Raw genomic sequence first — 18,153 nt, forward strand, 5'->3', positions numbered from 1 at the left:
TGATTGCACTGAGTCCCAGGTATTAACTCTGTTAGACCCATACACAGGGGCTCCATGAGGTTGTTACATGGACAGTAACGTCCTACACCAGAACTTCACATGCGAGAATTAACATCCGACCTCTCGGTAACTGTGACAGTAGATATAAAAGACACAAATGCAGAAAAAGCTGGAGAAACTTAAGTCTGGTAGCATTTGTAAAGAGAGAAACATACTTAACTGTGGGAACTCACCAGCTGCAACTTCCTGGGTTAACCCTGTGTAAGTTCTGGAATCCACAGGCTCGGAGGGATGGGATAGCACCAGAGAGGGTGCAGAGGCGATTTACCAGGGTGCTTTAACTGGAGTCGCTTTCCTTAGAGCAGAGGAAGCTGGGGGGGGGGGGGGGGGGGGGGGGGGGGGTGTATGACTGAGATGTTTAAGATTATGAGGAGCATGGACAGGGTAGACAGGAAGAAATATTTCATCTTGATGGAGGGGGCAATGACTGTGTGTGTGTGTGTGCGCGCGCGCACGTGAGTGTGTGTGTGTGTGTGTGGGGGGGAATGTGCATAGGGTGTGTGTGTGTGGCGGGGGTGTGGGTGTGTGTGTGTGCGTGTGTGTGTGTGTGTGTGTGGCGAGGGGGAAAGATGTGTGTGCGGGTGGTGTGTGGGGGTGGGTGGGTGTAGGTGCCTCAGATTTACGGTAAGGGACAGAGGTTTAGAGGACATGTGAGGGAAAAAAAACCCTTTTTACTCAGAAGGTGGTGGGAATCTAGAACTTACTGCCCATACAAACAGTGGGAGAGGCAGAAACCCTCATAGCACTGAAGTCTTATCTAGATGTACACTTGTGGTGCCAAGACACACAAGGCTAAGTAAAAAGTGAGGTCTGCAGATGCTGGAGATCAGAGCTGAAAATGTGTTGCTGGTTAAAGCACAGCGGGTTAGGCAGCATCTTCCGCCTGGGAACCCTCCAGCCACAAGGGATGAACTCGGATTTCTCCAGTTTCCTCATTTCCCCTCAGTCGATTCCCTTGTACTCAGCACCGCCCTCCTAACCTGCAATCCTCTTCCTGACCTCTCCGTCCCCACCCCACTCCGGCCTATCACCTTCACCTTGACCTCCTTCCACCTATCACATCTCCATCGCCCCTCCCCCAAGTCCCTCCTCCCTACCTTTTATCTTAGCCTGCCTGGCACCCTCTCCTCATTCCTGATGAAGGGCTCTGGCCCGAAATGTCGAATTTCCTGTTCCTTGGATGCTGCCTAACCTGCTGTGCTTACACAAGGCTAAGTGCCAGAAAGTGGGGTCAGAATATTGAGGTGGGTGTTTTTGAGCAGCCCAGCTGTGGATCCAGATGACCCTTTAATTCCATATAAATTATCACTCAATCCTAAACTTTCTTTGGCTATGATGGAGAAAGTGGGAAATGTCACTCAGCAATACATGGTGTCCTGATGTTAGTTATAATGGCACTTTGAGTGAAGGCTACGTTTGGACTCTTGTAGGGCAACGCACGCAGCCCTCCTTCTGGGAGAAAGGAGTCTCGGTTCAATTCCCACTCCCTCCGGAGGGCTGTATTAACATCTCTGTACAGATTGATGAGGAAATGATCTACAATTAGTCGCTACATGTAGTAGTGCTGTAAATGTGTTTAAACTGTCCTCTGCTTGTCACTTGATGGTCAGTCTGTGTGAAAGATGTTCTCCACGTCGTACCCAATCACGGCTGTTCTCACTACGGGCAGCAGGTTCCTCCCTGCCGATGGAAACCACATGGGACAGAAATTCCTACCGGCCCCTCCCCAGTCCGTTTACCTGCTACGCTTTTCCAACTCAGCTTTCCCTGCAGGAAACATTCGAATGGCGTTACTATTGTAAAGGCACTTGCAACTTGGTCCAACTCTACAACCTTCCGAGAACTCAGGAATCCTTCAAATCCGACCTCGACTACATCCCTACTTTCCTCCTGTTCACTTCCATCCTCTCGAGTTCCTTCTCGAATCCCTCTGCCTCGCCACTGATAATGATGCTCCTTCGATCTTCACCTGAGCCAGTAAATCGGTGAACTCTCTGCTAATAACTCCATCATGTCTTGTAACCAATTATTATCTGATAACATTCCTGTGAAATGGCTTTTAGCTTTGAATCACGGGGTGTGGACATTGCTGGCTGGGCTGGCATTTATTACCTATCCCTAGTTCCCCTCCAGCCGGTGATGTGGAGCTACCCTCTTGAACCGCTGCTGGTGGGACACCCAGGTGTCCTTAGGGAGGGAATTTTAGGATTTTGACTCAGTGACAATGGGTGGCAAGAAAGTTCCAAGTCAGGTTGGGGAGTGGCTTGGAAGGGAACAGGAGGGTGGTGGCTTCCCATGGATCTCCTACCTTATACTTTGGAGTTCACGGGTTTGGAAGCTGCTAGGGACATTTTTACTGTTATAAGAACAACACAAATGTGAACAATTGTTTGCAACCTTACTGGATGGCCCAGTAAGGAGCTCTCACCCCACTGCTTGAAGCAGAATGCATGGAATTTTGCTCTCCTGCATAGATTTTGCAAATATTCTCTGCACCCACTAGGAGTGTCCTTCAGGAAAACCTCATTTCGGGAGGTGCACACCTCCCATGCCACACCCAAAGTTAGACCATGAACCCTACAATTTCCAAGCATCCAAACATAAACAGAGCAGACTTAACGTCAAAATAACCAGTGGATTGTGACTTTCATGTCTCTCATTGAGTCAGTCAGTCAGAAGGATAAAGCTGCGATGCCAACACGGAGACATCATCACAAAAACATGCAGCTAGCTAAAGATAGCCAGACAGGACTCAGTTTATCCAAGGAGATGAGTTTTAACAAGAGGCTTAAAGTGGGCAGTGGAGAGGGAACATCCTTCATAATGTGAAAGAGAGAGGCGACTGGAATCTAAAAGTAGGCAAAAGAGTCAGACTTTGTGGGATTGATCAGGGACTTCCTTCTCCCGAAACTTCCTGTGTTTCAAGGGATTATTTACACAGCAACAGCTCTTTGTCTGGGTGTTACGTGAATGTTTTGCTGTCAACACCCCTTTGCGTGCAGTTAACCACATGTACTGTCACTGCCAGCCTCCTGGTGAGGACAAAGAAACAGAAACATTTACTTCGCATTGTCTTCACCCTTCCCCAAGGTAGCAAACAGCAAGCAACAACACTGTGTGGAGTTGGAATAATATTAGACCAGGTTATGGGAGCAGGAGTAGGCCATTTGGCCCATCAATAGGATGACGGCTGATCATCCAACTTAGTCTCCCATTCCCACTTTGTACTCATACTTTGATTCCTTTAGTTCTAAGAAATACATCCACCTCCTTCTTGAATATCTTCAATGTTTTGGCTTTAACCACTTTCAACAGCAGAGACTTCCACAGGCTCCCCACTCTCTGGGTGCAGACATTTCTTATCTCAGTCCTGAATGGCCAACCCTGTACCCTAAGGCTGGGATTCCCTGGTTCTGGAGTACCTGGTCATCGGGAACATCCAGCCTGCCTTTACCATGTCTCGTCCTGTTGGAATTGTACGGATTTCTGTGAAATCTTCCTCATTGTTCTAAATTCCAGCGAATAAACTGCTCATTGATCCAATCTCTCTTCATTTGACAGTCCAGCTAACCTGCACATCTTTGTGACTGTGGGAGGAAACCCATGCAGACACGGGGAGGATGTACAAGCTCCACACAGACAGTTGCCTGAGGCTGGAACTGAACCTGGGTCCCTGGCGCTGTGAGGCAGCAGTGCTAACCACTAAGTCGCCACTAAAGAATTCACTTACCAAACTACCAGTATGCTCTACCTTCCTAACACATGTTGTTCCCTTGAATTGGTATTCTTGTGTAGGTCCTGATAAGGGCAAGATGAAAAAATGCTTCTTTTGCAGAAATAATAGAGAAAAAGGCAGAATATGGAGTGCAAAATAGGCAGGCAGGAGGCTGGAAGAACACAGCGAGCCAGGCAGCATCAGGAGGTAGAGAAGTCAACGCTTTGGGTGTAACCCTTCTTCAGCACCAAGAATGTGGAGAGGGCAGAGATGCTGAAATCCGGTTTCAATTTTAAGTTTAAAACACAATCAATTCTTTTTCATGTGACATTGTGGATCAGTGTTTATTGCTGAACCCTAAATTCACTGGAGAAAGTTGTTATGAATTTCCAGCTTAAGAATAGAGTGGCTCTATAGGCAATTGCAGGGGTAGTTAAGAGTCAATCACATCGCTGTGGGTTGCATAGCCAGTTTTGAAAGCTTGCACGTTTGTTATTCCCTGGCCCAGTCACCGACCCGCTCTGTCCCAACTCACCTTTTCTTAACAACTCTTGCTCGGGAACTTCCTTGAAGAGTTTGTGATATTGAGAATTATTTTTCCTTATCGTCTGAAAGAAACAAAGGCTTTAAGACAGCATTCCTCACAGCATCAGAGTACTTGAAAACTATCGGGTTGGAATAGTAAACAGCACCACCAACATGTCAATAGCAAGATCTCAAAATGGCAATGTAGCTATCATCCGATAAATAGTTCAGCTCAGCCTGTTCTAAGGGACATGTATTGGCTAGAAACTCCTCACTTCTCATAAAAGGTGGGCTAACTGTGAGGCAAAGCAAGATCCCAGTTTGTTATCTCAAATGGAAGAGAGTACCTCAGACAGTACAGCACTCCCACACTCAGTCAATTGCCTTTCGTTATATCTCCAGTCTCTGGATGGAGGACATCATGTCGTACATCCATTTGACATACCACTGCTGTCCCACTGCAGTGCTGCCCTCAAAACAACATAACCAGGTTGAACAAAGCACTACGACTTAATATTTTATCCAAGAGACCATAGAGTTATCACTGTAATCTTTGGGGTTAATGAGTGGGGAGTGAACCTAGACCACTGACTGAAACACCTTGAATCTCTGTCCACAATCGATTGTGAATTCCCTCTTTACAATAATAGTCTGGCATGAAACAGGGATTCCAAAATGCCAATGTTTTCATAGAATCATAACATCACCTAATGGAGATTCTGTGACAGAATGCTTAACTCATGGAATGAGTCAGGCAGCAAGGAATGAGTAGGTGTGGGGATGGTCAGTCACAACTCTGTCAGACAGGTCTACAGGAGCTAGGAGAGTGGGAATCACAACATAGGGGTCAGGGAAGGGCAGGACAGTGATACTGTGCATTGTGTAGATGGTCAGGGGTCAGGAGGTTAACACTCGAGTGTGAGAGGGAGTGAGTAGGAGGTCTGTGGGTGGTGCTGTGCAATAGTCAGAGGTCAGAGGTTGATGATGGATTGTGAGCAGCAATAATATGGAGTCTGGAAGTTGTTGAGAGGGTCAGAGGGTCAGAGGGCAGAATTGCAGTGTGAAAGGAGCACTACACCTGTAACTCTGATACTTCCCATGTTCAGCATCTACAGAAGGCAGAGAATCTGGGTCTGTGTTACAAGCTCCTGGCCAAAAGCCAACTTTGACCTCTTTCTGGATAATGAGGATAATTAGATTACTTACAGTGTGGAAACAGGCCCTTCGGCCCAACAAATCCACACCGACCCGCCGAAGCGCAACCCACCCATACCCCTACATTTACCCCTTACCTAACACTACGGGCAATTTAGCATGGCCAATTCACCTGACCCGCACATCTTTGGACTGTAGGAGGAAACCGGAGCACCCGGAGGAAACCCACGCAGACACGGGGAGAACGTGCAAACTCCACACAGTCAGTCGCCTGAGTCGGGAATTGAACCCGGGTCTCAGGCGCTGTGAGGCAGCAGTGCTAACTGTGCCACCGTGTGCCCATAATGTTGCGGAGTAACACACATCCACTTTCACAAAGGGTTGTTCACATTCCCCAGGTATTACGTTTATTGTGAACCCTCTCCAGACCACCAGCAACAACACTGAGCTGGGACTTTACCAAATATCAACATGCGGCACTTTCTTCTGGATGTTACAGGAGGTGGCCATCAATGGTATTTCGTTGCCCAGAGTCAACATGGACTCACATATTGGCCACACAGGCAAGGATGGCAGGGTTCCTTCCCTAAAAGGGCAGTATGAACCAGATGGGTTTTTAATACAAATGGACACCATTAGACTCACCTTTTTTTATCGAATTCAAATTTCACCGCAGCAGGGTTCGGCCCAGGGTGTGAGCCCGTGTCTCTGGGTGACCATTCCAGTGTCGTCATCACCACACCTCCTGCTCCCTTTTAGTTAAGGGGAACTCAGAGCAGTGAGCACACTTTGCTAAGATCTGCTTCCATCCATCTGAGCAATGTCCTCTTTTTGGAGATTTAACTTCGCCAATCACTGAGCAACCACAGGTTTGATTCTCAGGATTTGATCAGTGCTCAGGAAGCCTAAAGTCTCAAGCTGCCAACTGTAGCTAGACGTATTCCTGGTATCCACTTTTAACTATCCCTCCCTGTTAAACAGCCCTCTTGATATCTTTATAATCACTAACCAAGGCTGGGAACCACACAGTACCCTGCTGGTGTTTTAATGGACGTTTCGGGCATGAGCCCTTCTTCAGGAATGAGGAAAGTGTGTCCAGCAGGCTAAGATAAAAGGAAGGGAGGAGGGACTTGGGGGAGGGGCGTTGGGAGGTCAAGGTGAGGGTGTGGGGCGGCACGGTGGCACAGTGGGTAGCACTGCTGCCTCACAGCGCCAGGGACCTGGGTTTAATTCCCGCCTCAGGTGACTGTCTGTGTGGAGTTTGCACGTTCTCCCCGTGTCTGTGTGGGTTTCCTCCGGGTGCTCCGGTTTCCTCCCACAGTCCAAAGATGTGCAGGTCAGATGATTTGGCCATGCTAAATTGCCCGTAGTGTTAGGTAAGGGGTAAATGTAGGGGTATGGGTGGGTTGCGCTTCGGCGGGTCGGTGTGGACTTGTAGGGCCGAAGGGCCTGTTTCCACACTGTAAGTAATCTAATCTAATCTCTAGAGTAATGGCTCACACAGTGGGCAGGAGAAAGCCAAGTGTGATTCTCAGAGACCCCAGAACAACCTTGGAGAACTGGCAACCGTGGGCTAACCTCATTCTCTGACACAGGGGGAATCGTGAACAATACTCACTGAGCCACGGTGAAATCTCTTGGAATCATCAGCGTTCAGAGAATCGTTTAACTTCAGATCCCTGTGAACAGACAAAAGTGAATGCTGGTCGGTTGTCAAAGTCCTGAACTTATGAATCACCTTCACCACAGCTCTGGAAGGTTTGATTCTCAGTGTCATGCAGGGAATCCTAGGCCATGGTTTAGTTTGTCTGAGTGAGTTCACACCAATGGAGATGTTCACCTTGGAATGCATTCAGAGCTTCATGTTTAAGTGAGAACTTTACACAAAAGATTGAGTTTCTACTTGATTTGTATATTCTCTTCAATATAAATTGAAACAAATTTACCATCATTAGACTGAACACAGTCTTTCCAAGATCCAGAGGGGAATAGCTGGTCTCAGAGTCAGAACTTTGGGAGTCTGGTTGGTTGAGCTGGACAGAGCTGAAAATGTGTTGCTGGAAAAGCACAGCAGATCAGGCAGCATCCAAGGAGTAGGAGAGTCGACGTTTCGGGCATGAGCCCTTCTTCAGGAATGAGGAAAGTGTGTCCAGCAGGCTAAGATAAAAGGAAGGGAGGAGGGACTTGGGGGAGGGGCGTTGGGAGGTCAAGGTGAGGGTGAGGGTGAGCTGGACAGAGGCAGTTCCTCAGGGAGTGCTAAACTGCCATAGACAGCGATACAACCCAGAATTCCACAGTCATTGTCCATTTAAGGAAAACTCCTTCTTTCCTATTCTTCTTGCAGAAGTGAACAACTTCACGTTTTCCGACATGGTGCCCCATCTGCCAGGTTTTAGCCCAATCCGACAATCCTTCAACATCAATGCGTAACCTCCACTTCACAACAATCTTTGTGTCATCTGTAAATTCAGCCACTCCCCTCCTCCAATTGTAAATTTATATTTAAATTAGTACATTTTGGGTTACTCAATGGGTTTATTTGTTCTTTACTGTTTCTCACGAAACAGAATATTCCACAAACAAGGAAAATAAGTAGGCCATTCAGCCCCTCGAGCTGGTCCTGCTATTCAACAGGTTAGCGGTGATCTGAGGAAGCACTGAGTGTGGCAAAGGGTAGGGGTCTTCAGGGTTCATCACCAAAAGTGGCTCAGCTGCTGCACTACTGATCCTGCAATGAGGAATTCCTGACTCCCCAGAGCCTGTCCACTACCTACAAGGACAAGTCAGGAGTGTGATGGGATAATCCCCACTTGCCTGGATGACTGCACCTCCAACCACACTTAAGAAGCTCAACACCATCCAAGACAAAGCAGCTACTTGATTGGCACCACATCCACAAGCATCCACTTCCTCCATCACCAATAAGCGATAGCACTGTGTGTACTATCCACAATATGTACTGCAGAAATTCACCAAAGGAATCTCAGACAGCTCCTCCCAAACCCACGATGACTTCCCTATAGAAGGACGAGGGCAGCAGATACATGGGAACACCAGCACCAGCAATGTCCCCTCCAACCCACTCACCACGCTGACTTGGAAATATATCACGGTTCCTTCACTATTGTTGGGTCAAAATTCAAGGTGTTCCCTCTATGAGGGCATAGTGGGTCAACCCATAGCAGGTGGACTGCAGCGGTTCAAGATGGCAGCTCACCCCCACCTTCTCAAGGGGCAACTAGGACAGGCAATAAACGCTGGCGCAGCTGTGTCCCATGATCTAATAAAAGCCAGTTACCGGTGGCGTGAGCGAGATTCAAAGCTGTCCTCTTCCATCGAGGTCTCCAGTAGATCCAGATTGGGTGAGGGGCTACGGTCAGGTTGCAAAAGCCCCATGTCAGATGGCGATTTCAACCTGGAACATCAGAAGCAAATCAGTGAATTAATGATCATTCCATCCACCAACAGCCTCACTCTGCTGGGTAAAACCAACACGATTTCAAAACCCCTATTACTTACATTGATTGAGCATCCCTAATGTAATAAAGCTCCCCGAGGTGCCACACTAACATTCAACCCCAGGCCACACATGGAGGGATCAGGTCAGATGACCAAACTTCAATGAGCTGGGTTTCAAGCACTGCCCTAGAGGAGCAAGTGAGTAATGGGTGAGAGTCGCAATGTTACTGATCCATTCATTTGGATACTCAGAGAAGGCAAGAGTTCAAATCCCACCACAGCAGCCAGTGGAAATTCTATTCAATTTCATCAATCTGGAATACAAAGCTAAATTTTAACATTAATTATTCAATTTTGAGGATGGCACGGTCACGGTGGCTCTGTGGTTAGCACTGTTGCCTCACAGCACCAGGGTCCCAGGTTCAATTAGGAGAAAGTGAGGACTACAGATGCTGGAGATCAGAGCTGAAAATGTGTTGCTGGAAAGGCACAGCAGGTCAGGCAGCATCCAAGGAGCAGGAGAATCGATGTTTCGGGCATGAGCCCTTCTTCAGGAAAGGCTTTCCTGAAGAAGGGCTCATGCCCGAAACGTCGATTCTCCTGCTCCTTGGATGCTGCCTGACCTGCTGCGCCTTTCCAGCAACACATTTTCAGCTCCCAGGTTCAATTCCAGCCTTGGGTGACTGTCTGTGTGGAGCACATTCTCCCCGTGTCTGCGTGGGTTTCCTCCCACAATCCAAAGATGTGCAGGTCAGGGTGAATTGGCCATGCTAAATTGCCCGTAGTGTAAGGTCAATTAGTCAGAGGGAAATGGGTCTGGGTGGGTTACTCTTCAGAGGGTCGGTGTGGACTAGTTGGGCCGAAGGGCCTGTTTCCACACTGTAGGGAATCTAATCAGAACAAAACTTACACACGCACGTTTTAGTAATGCTGACCATGACAATTATTATTGATTGTTGTAAAAACTCATCTGTTCACCAATGTCCTTCGAGGAGGGGGATCTGCTGTCTGACCCTGGTCTGGCCTATATGTGACTCCAGACCCACAGTAATGTGATTCTCTTCACTACCCTCTGGGATGAACAAGCAAACCATCCCTTCAAAAGGAACAACTCAGAATGCACAACAAATGCTGACTTCACACCCTGGAAAGGAATAAAGTATGCAAAGAGAAAGATTCATTTAACAATGAAATTCCAGAGGTTAGAGCAGGGGCAGCGGAATCGGTGCCTGTCAATGATGGTGCAAAGAAAAACCTGGGGATGAGGGACAGGAATCGAACTGAATTCAGTTTATTGTCACACGTACTCAAATGGGTTACAGTGAGAAGTCTACAAATCACCACTTACACTGCCATGTTAGGTATAAGGTACCTTGGTACAGGATCTTCAGTACAAGTACTTAGGGAAAAATTAGAAAAACAATGAAATAAAATGTGTAGCATTACAGATCATAGTAATAAATTAGAAAATAGACAAATAAAAATTTCAGAACAACAGTCACAAAGTCATAGAGATGTACAGCACAGAAACCGACCCGTTGGTCCAACTAGTCCATGCTAACCAGATATCCTAAATTAATCTAGTCCCATTTGCCGGTATTTGGCCCATATCCCTCCAAACCATTCTTTTTCATGTATCCATCCAGGTGCCTGTTAAATGCAGTCATTGTACCAGCCCCCACCACTTCCTCTGGCAGCTCATTCCATACACGTACCACCCTCTGTGTGAAAAACTTTCCCCTTAGGTCCCTTTTATATCTTTCCCTTCTCACCCTAAACCAATATCCTCTAGTTCTGGACTCCCTGACCCCAGGGAAAAGACTTTGTCTATTTATCCTATCCATGCCTCATGATTTTATAAACCTCTATAAGGTCACCCCTCAGCCTCTGACGCTCCAGGGAAAACAGCCTCAGCCTGTTCAGCCTCTCCCTATAGCTCAACCCCACCAACTCCTTGTAAATCTTTTCTGACCCCTTTCAAGTTTCACAACATCCTTCCCGATAGCAAATCCTTCCAACACAGTCCATGCTGTGTTCAGACTCATCAGTAAGCCATGGCCTAGTAACAAAGTCCAAATAATGTTCCACCCAATGTCAGCCTTCAATCCATCATGAAGTCACATTACAGAACATAGGAGGTCATTAATTTGATGTTGCGTGTGATATTGGTTCACAGACTGACCACATCTGCAGGCCTGGAGTTCTGAAGCATTTTTCTTGAATGCACCTAAAACAACAATCGGTTACTTCAAATGCTCAGAAACCTCTGCTGGATTTTAGCAAATGACTAAATAAGAAACAAACAGTCAGACACAACTAGCCATCTTGTTCATCACCTGACATTCCCGGCGACGAGTTCCTCAGAGCAGATCGTCGGCCTCTCCCTTCAAGGAGAACGCTATCTTTTTATTAATTCCCAGGATGAGGACATCACTGATGAGCTCCGCCAGCCCATCCCTATCCACCCTTGAACTGAGAAGCTTGCTAGGCCCTTTCAGGAGGAAGTGAAGAGTCAATATTGCTGTGGGTCGGGAGTCACATGTAGGCCAGACCAAGTAAGGATGGAGGGTTACGTTTCCTGAAGGACATTAGTGAACCAGATGGGTTTTTACAAAAAACTGATAATGGCCACCTTTGGATTAGATTTTTATTACAGATTTTTATTTAAATTTCAGTGGAATGTGAACCATTGGATATGAGCTTGGGATTCCAGGTTACTACACCAGTGTCATCACCACAACAATTGTATTTATACAGAGTCCATTCACAACCTCTGGATATCCCAATGCTCCTAACTGCCAAAGTACTTATGTTTTGAAGTGGAATTTCATAAATCCAGCAATCAATTTATGCACAGCCAGCTCTCAGAAACAGCAATGTAATGACTAGGTTGTCTCATTGATTTAAACAGACAAGAGGAATAAATATTGACAGAATACTGAGCAGCCCTATCCTTCTTCAAAAGAATGGTATTGAACTTTCTACATTATTCCAATAGACCAAGAGTGGTCCGTGCTTTAAACATTAAACTAATAAAGAGCTCAAACAATGTGGCCCTCCCTCAGCACTGACCCTCCGACAGTGCACATTCCCTCAGTACTGACCCTCTGACAGTACAACACTCCCTCAGCACTGACCCTCCGCCAGTACAACACTCCCTCAGCACTGACCCTCCGACAGTGCAGCACTCCCTCAGTATCGACCCTCCGACAGTGCAGCACTCCCTCAGTATCGACCCTCCGACAGTGCGGCACTCCCTCAGCACTGACCCTCCGACAGTACAACACTCCCTCAGTATCGACCCTCCGACAGTGCGGCACTCCCTCAGTACTGACCCTCCGACAGTGCGGCACTCCTTCAGTACTGATCCTCCGACAGTGTGCACTCCCTCAGTGCCGACCCTCCAACAGTGCGGCACTCCCTCAGTACTGACCCTCCGACAGTGCGGCACTCCCTCAGTACTGACCCTCCGACAGTGTGCACTCCCTCAGTGCCGACCCTCCAACAGTGTGGCACTCACACAGTACTGATCCTCCGACAGTGTGGCACTCCCTCAATGCCGACCCTCCAACAGTGTGGCACTCCCTCAGTACTGACCTCCCAGATCCTCCCTTAGTGCTGACCCGACAGAGTGGCATTCCCTCAGAACTCAGTTAAAATTCAGCTGATGTAATTATTGCTGCCCAACCCCATTTTATCCCTTTGAAAGTATTCTTAAATGTCTGTCTGTAAAGCATCTAGTGTCATAAATATTCATATTCAATGATTTTAAAATGTATAACATCTACCAGCTGTTTTTTACTTCCTGCAGGCAACAATAACTGGGCTCATGTTGGGTAACAGCCATTAACTGCTTCGCGGCACCCTCTCTGCTGCCCGTTCCTCACCACGGCACCCTCTCTGCTGCCCGTTCCTCACCACGGCACCCTCTCTGCTGCCCGTTCCTCACCACGGCACCCTCTCGGCTGGAGGAGATTCTTTTAAACACTGTAACTGTCAATGTCACCGGCAGAGAATACCTTTAAAGTGGGCATCGTTTGAAGAGGCTTCACAGTGGAACAAATTTGTTGTCATTTGCTGCAGAACCTGCAGCTGCTGAAACCATGAGGAACTGTTCCACCCGAAAAGTCAACCCCTTTACCTCAGCGTTGCTGTGTCCCCCTAGCCTCCTGCCTGCCTTGCTGTGTTTCTCCAGCCTCCTGCCTGGCTTGCTGTGTCCCCCTAGCCTCCTGCCTGCCTTGCTGTGTTTCTCCAGCCTCCTGCCTGGCTTGCTGTGTTTCTCCAGCCTCCTGCCTGTCACTCCTGATGCTGCCTGCCTTGCTGTGTTCTTCCAGCCTCCTGTGGGTCTGCTTTGGCTTCCAGCATCTGCAGTTTTTTTGTCTCTAACTGACTCTGTAACTGAGACATTCAGGAGAGCGTGATGTGAGAGGTAGAGGTAGAGACAGAGACAGAGACAGAGACAGAGACAGAGACAGAGACAGAGACAGAGACAGAGGACTGAATGCCTCTGCACTGGAACAATTCTTGTCATTCTCTGATCGAGCAGCAGTATATCACAAGTAACGAAGGTCTGGGGGAGGACGGTCAGATTAAAGACTCAAGCCATCGTCCTCATCCCAAATGCAGCCAGTAAGGAAACACAGACTCACATATTGACTTCAAACCCCAGTGCTGACATGTCTCTGTGCTCAGAACATACAGGGGAGAGGCCGCTAACTGCTTCTCGATCAAGGCCTCCCTTCAACTCATTCACGTGCAAACAATAAAATTACCTCAAACCCAAAAGCAGCAACATCAGGACACAGGAGTTGTCAGACTGCAGCAGGTGAACAAGAATCAGTCAAATGTGCCTCCTTCTCAGAGTGCCTGAGAGGATCCCATCATACTGCGTCCCAAGGCTTCCCACCGCCTCATGCCTGGAGTACACCAGCTCAGGTGAGGCCTGAGGGACACCCGGCCCTGAGGGACACTGGCCCCAGGGAGGCCTGAGGGACACCTGGCCCCGAGGAGGCTCACTGAGCTCAGGATCTGAACAAGGCTCCAATCATAGTCTCTGCACAAAATCAGGAATGAATAACGATTCACAACTTGGAAAGTGGGGGTGGGGGGGGGGGGGGCATCGAAATTTCCGCTGGGTCTCAGGGAGGACGGGTTTTTTAAAAAGTTTTTGTTTTGCACTGAATCAGTATTTTAAAGCATTGGTAAAAAAAAGCTTTGGCTAAAGGCTCTTCTGAAGCAATCCCCAGGGATGGAGAGGGTGAGCGTGTCCGAGCCGCAGAGCTGGGAAGCTGCCCCGCACACCCCCCCCCCCATTCCGATTCACTGACTGGGTCTAAGACCATTCCCATCGCTGTGACCGTGGTGAGGTCAGGCAGCTGGATCTCAGAATACAAGCTCCTTGACTGGAGCAGATTAACAGCCCCAATCAGGGAGCTCTGGCTGACAGGTATAAACTGGTAGGTCAGAGGTTCTGTCACTCAGTGAGGCAGTACTAGAGTCATTGGGAGGGGGGCTTGGTTAACTAGGGCGCTCAGGGTTATCGCTAAATAATGAAGCGAAACCTTTGGAAGATAAACTATTTACTTAGCAAGTGGCTGTGATCTGGAATGCACAGCCTTAAGGTGGAAGCAGATTTAATCAAAGTATTCAGAGCAAATTGGATAAAGACATTGGACTCACAGGATCAATTACAGCACAGAAGGTGGTCATTCAGCTCAATGATCCATGCCAGCTCCCTTAAAGTAATCCAGTCAGAGTTAATCCCCTGTGGGATTCCTGTATCCCTACAGGTTTCCGACCTTCCATTGCCCATCCAATTTCTATCAAAAATCATCCATAGTTTCTACTCCAAAAGGTAGATACCAAACCTGGGGTGAAAGGGATCAAAGGGCAGTGTGAGAAAAGAAGAACAGGGTGCTGTGTTGCATGATCAGCCATGATCATACTGAATGGCTCAAAGGGCCGAATGGCCTATTCTTGCTCCTATTTTCCACGTCTCTGTGCTCGCTGATGACTGCGCAATGATCAGCACCATTTGTGACTGCCCACATCCAACTGCAGCGAGATCTGGAGATTATTCAGGCTACAGCTGACAAGTAACATTCACGCCACACAAATGCCAGGCAATGACCATCTCCAATAAGAGACAGACAATCTAACCATCACCCCTTGATATTCAATGCCATTACCATCTCTGAAACACCCACCAGCAACATCCTAGGAGTTACCGTTGACCATATTCTGAACTAGACCAGCCATATAAACACAGTGGCTACTAGAGTTGATCAGAGGCTAGGAATCCGCTACAAGTAACTCATCTCCTACTGACTCCCCAGCGCTCTCCACCATCTACAAGGCATAGGTCAGGAGCGTGATGGAATACTCCCCACTTGCCTGGATGGGTGCAGCTCGAGAAGCTCGACACCATCCAGGACAAAGTATCCTGATTGATTGTTTGGCACTGCATGTCCAATCACTCCCTGCACCACCGACACTCAGTGGCAGCATCGTGTGGGCTGTCTACAAGATGCACTGTAGAAATGCACCAATTCCTCAGACAGCACCTTCCAAACCCACAGCCACGCCATCTGGAAGGACAGGGACAGCAGATACGTGGGAACAACACCGCCTTGCCAGTGCCCTGCCAAGCCACTGACCTGACTTGGAAATATCTCTCTGTTACATTATGTTCCCGGAACAGATTCCTGGAATTCCATCGCTAAGTACATTCTAGATCCCCCGACAACAGGTGGGCTGCAGCAGTTCCCCACCCCCACCATCTTCGCAAGGACAATTCCGAATCACCTAACCTGTGTCACCCACATCCTGTAACAGATTGCATTTTTTTTTAAAAAGCAGTGCATATAATAACCAGGTATTTAATTTTTTTGTCACGATGTCTGAGGGAGAGTTAAAGAGCAGGCCACTAAGGCTTCCCACATCTGCTTATGGGCAGCACCGTGACTCAGTAGTTAGCAGTGCTGCCTCACAGTGTCTGGGATCCGGGTTCAATTCCAGTCTCGGGTGACTGTCTGTCTGTGTGGAGTTTGCACATTCTCCCCATGTCAGCGTGGGTTTCCTCCCACAATCCAAAATGTGTGCAGGTTAGGGTGAATTGGCCGTGCTAAATTGCCCATAATGTTCAGGGATGTGTAGGTTAGGTGCATTAGTCAGGGGTAAATGTAGACTAATCGAGTAGGGGAAGGGGTCTGGTTGGGTTGCTGTCCCAAGGGTTGGTGGGGACTTGTTGGGCCAAAGGGCTTGTTTCCATAGTATAGGGAATCTATGATTTCTCTGAAAATGATGGGATCTGTTACACCCACCGGAGGGGGCAGAGTGATCTCCAGTCTAATGTTGCATTGGAAGATGGTATCTCGGAGCGTGCAGCATCTCCTACAGTACCACTTGAAGTGCCAGCCTTAAATTCCATGGATTTGGATCAAGAAGCAGCTGGCAATGGGGATGGAAGTACCATCTACGATAGACAAGCCCAGATTCTGGCCTATCAGTTTCGCCAGGTCATCATGACCTGATGAAGGAGGTTCCCTGCTGGGCTGTTCAGGGTCAATCTGTTACTTATCCCAACGATCCTCAATCTCTCAGAGGGACAAATTAGATTACTTACAGTGTGGAAACAGGCCCTTCGGCCTAACAAGTCCACACCGACCCTCCGAAGCGCAACCCACCCATACCCCTACATTTACCCTTTACCTAACACTACGGGCAATTTAGCTTGGCCAATTCACCTGACCCGCACATCTTTGGACTGTGGGAGGAAACCGGAGCACCCGGAGGAAACCCACGCAGACACGGGGAGAACGTGCAAACTCCACACAGTCTGTCGCCTGAGTCGGGAATTGAACCCGGGTCTCAGGTTGTGAGGCAGCAGTGCTAACCACTGTGCCACCGTGCCGCCCACAAATGGACACCTTGGACCATGAACACCACCAGGCAGCATGAGTCCGTTCCAATAGTGGGCTAGCCTTTCCTGCTGTTTATCTTTGACGTGCTCGATAAGTAAAGCATTGTCTCAGTTAGTAATTATTTCAGACGCATGCTCGTTACTGTTTGAATTGTGAAGCCTTCGTTTCTGGTGCCAGGCTACTTTGCGTTTCCATGTGTGTTATAATTAACTCAGCTCCAACTCCACCCCACCCTGCGCACCCTTCAGTCACATATCCACGTCCTAAAGCAAGCAAACAACACTTTGTCTTTCAAAGATAACATCTGAAATGGAAAGAATTGCTTATCATAATTCAACAAAATGGAGTGGGTTGGGAATGGTAACGTACACAACTGCACGGAGCCACCCAGCTGTTCTCAATGCCACGGTGGGATTGGCAAAGTGGGAAAGGATTTTCAATAAAATCTGGGCCGAGGAAGAGAGCAAGTGGGAAATGGATGGTTTCCGTAATATTGCTGATGACAGGAGAGATTCAATAGCAAAAGGGTTAGTGATACAAAGCCAAGTGGTAATGGAGCACGTACAGAAATGAAAGGTGGGGATCCAGAAGAGGTGCGAATGGTAGAATGGAGAACGTTGAGGGCTGCAGATGTTGGAGTTCAGTCGGAAAGCAGGTCAGGCAGCATCCGAGAGGCAGGAGATTTGACGTTTCGAGCATAAGGCCTTCATCGGGAATGTAGAGGTGTCTGAACGTCAAACCAGGAGGATGGAAAATGGACACCAAACCCTGTGAAGACTGAGGAACAGTGGGAGTGGAGGAATTTTTATTTTTTAGTTGAAATGAGCAGTGGAACACCCTCTGGATTTTAAACCACTGGGCATGTGCGATGAGGACAGAGCAGTGGGGATTAGTTTATTCATTTGTTTTCTTTGATTTTTCCTTGCATTTATTTTTATTGTGGTCCCTACCCAAAAGAGAGGTTAATGGGCACCGAATCAGGGGAGAGGCGTTGCTTGTTTATTTATTTATTTTTGGTTAACAAAGTCACGGCAGCGTTAGGTTCGGTTTTGAAACAGCAGAGTGGGCCTTGCCCTGCATTTTGCCTGGTGCTGTCCCTGTCCCGGGAGTAGCTGGTGGGGGCTGTGTCAGGGGGGCGTGGGGGTCTTAGTTTTCTCTGTGTAAGCCTTTCAATTTAAAAAGAAAAGAGTGGAGGTTGTGCTCTGAAATTGTTGAACTCAAAGTCTGATTGAAAGAAGTAGTACATTTTGTTGAGTTTAATTGGAGTCACTGTAGGAGGCTGGGGACAGACAGATCGTGGTGGACACCAGTGCTGAA

At 48.0% G+C, this 18,153-nt stretch overlaps 1 protein-coding gene across 1 annotated transcript in view; it reads right to left on the reverse strand.

The window, feature by feature from the left end:
- The window catches only part of gramd2aa (GRAM domain containing 2Aa), a 62,078-nt gene that overhangs the window by 26,293 nt on the left and 17,632 nt on the right, over window positions 1–18,153 (reverse strand). Inside the window, exons 2-4 of the mRNA XM_060853717.1 lie at window positions 8,754–8,870; window positions 7,074–7,134; window positions 4,311–4,383 (exon numbers count right to left, since the gene is read on the reverse strand). Coding sequence (XP_060709700.1) covers window positions 4,311–4,383; window positions 7,074–7,134; window positions 8,754–8,870 — 251 coding nt within the window. The remainder of the gene's footprint in view (window positions 1–4,310; window positions 4,384–7,073; window positions 7,135–8,753; window positions 8,871–18,153) is intronic.

Source organism: Hemiscyllium ocellatum, chromosome 42, assembly GCF_020745735.1.
Source record: "Hemiscyllium ocellatum isolate sHemOce1 chromosome 42, sHemOce1.pat.X.cur, whole genome shotgun sequence".
NCBI classification, from domain to species: domain Eukaryota; kingdom Metazoa; phylum Chordata; class Chondrichthyes; order Orectolobiformes; family Hemiscylliidae; genus Hemiscyllium; species Hemiscyllium ocellatum.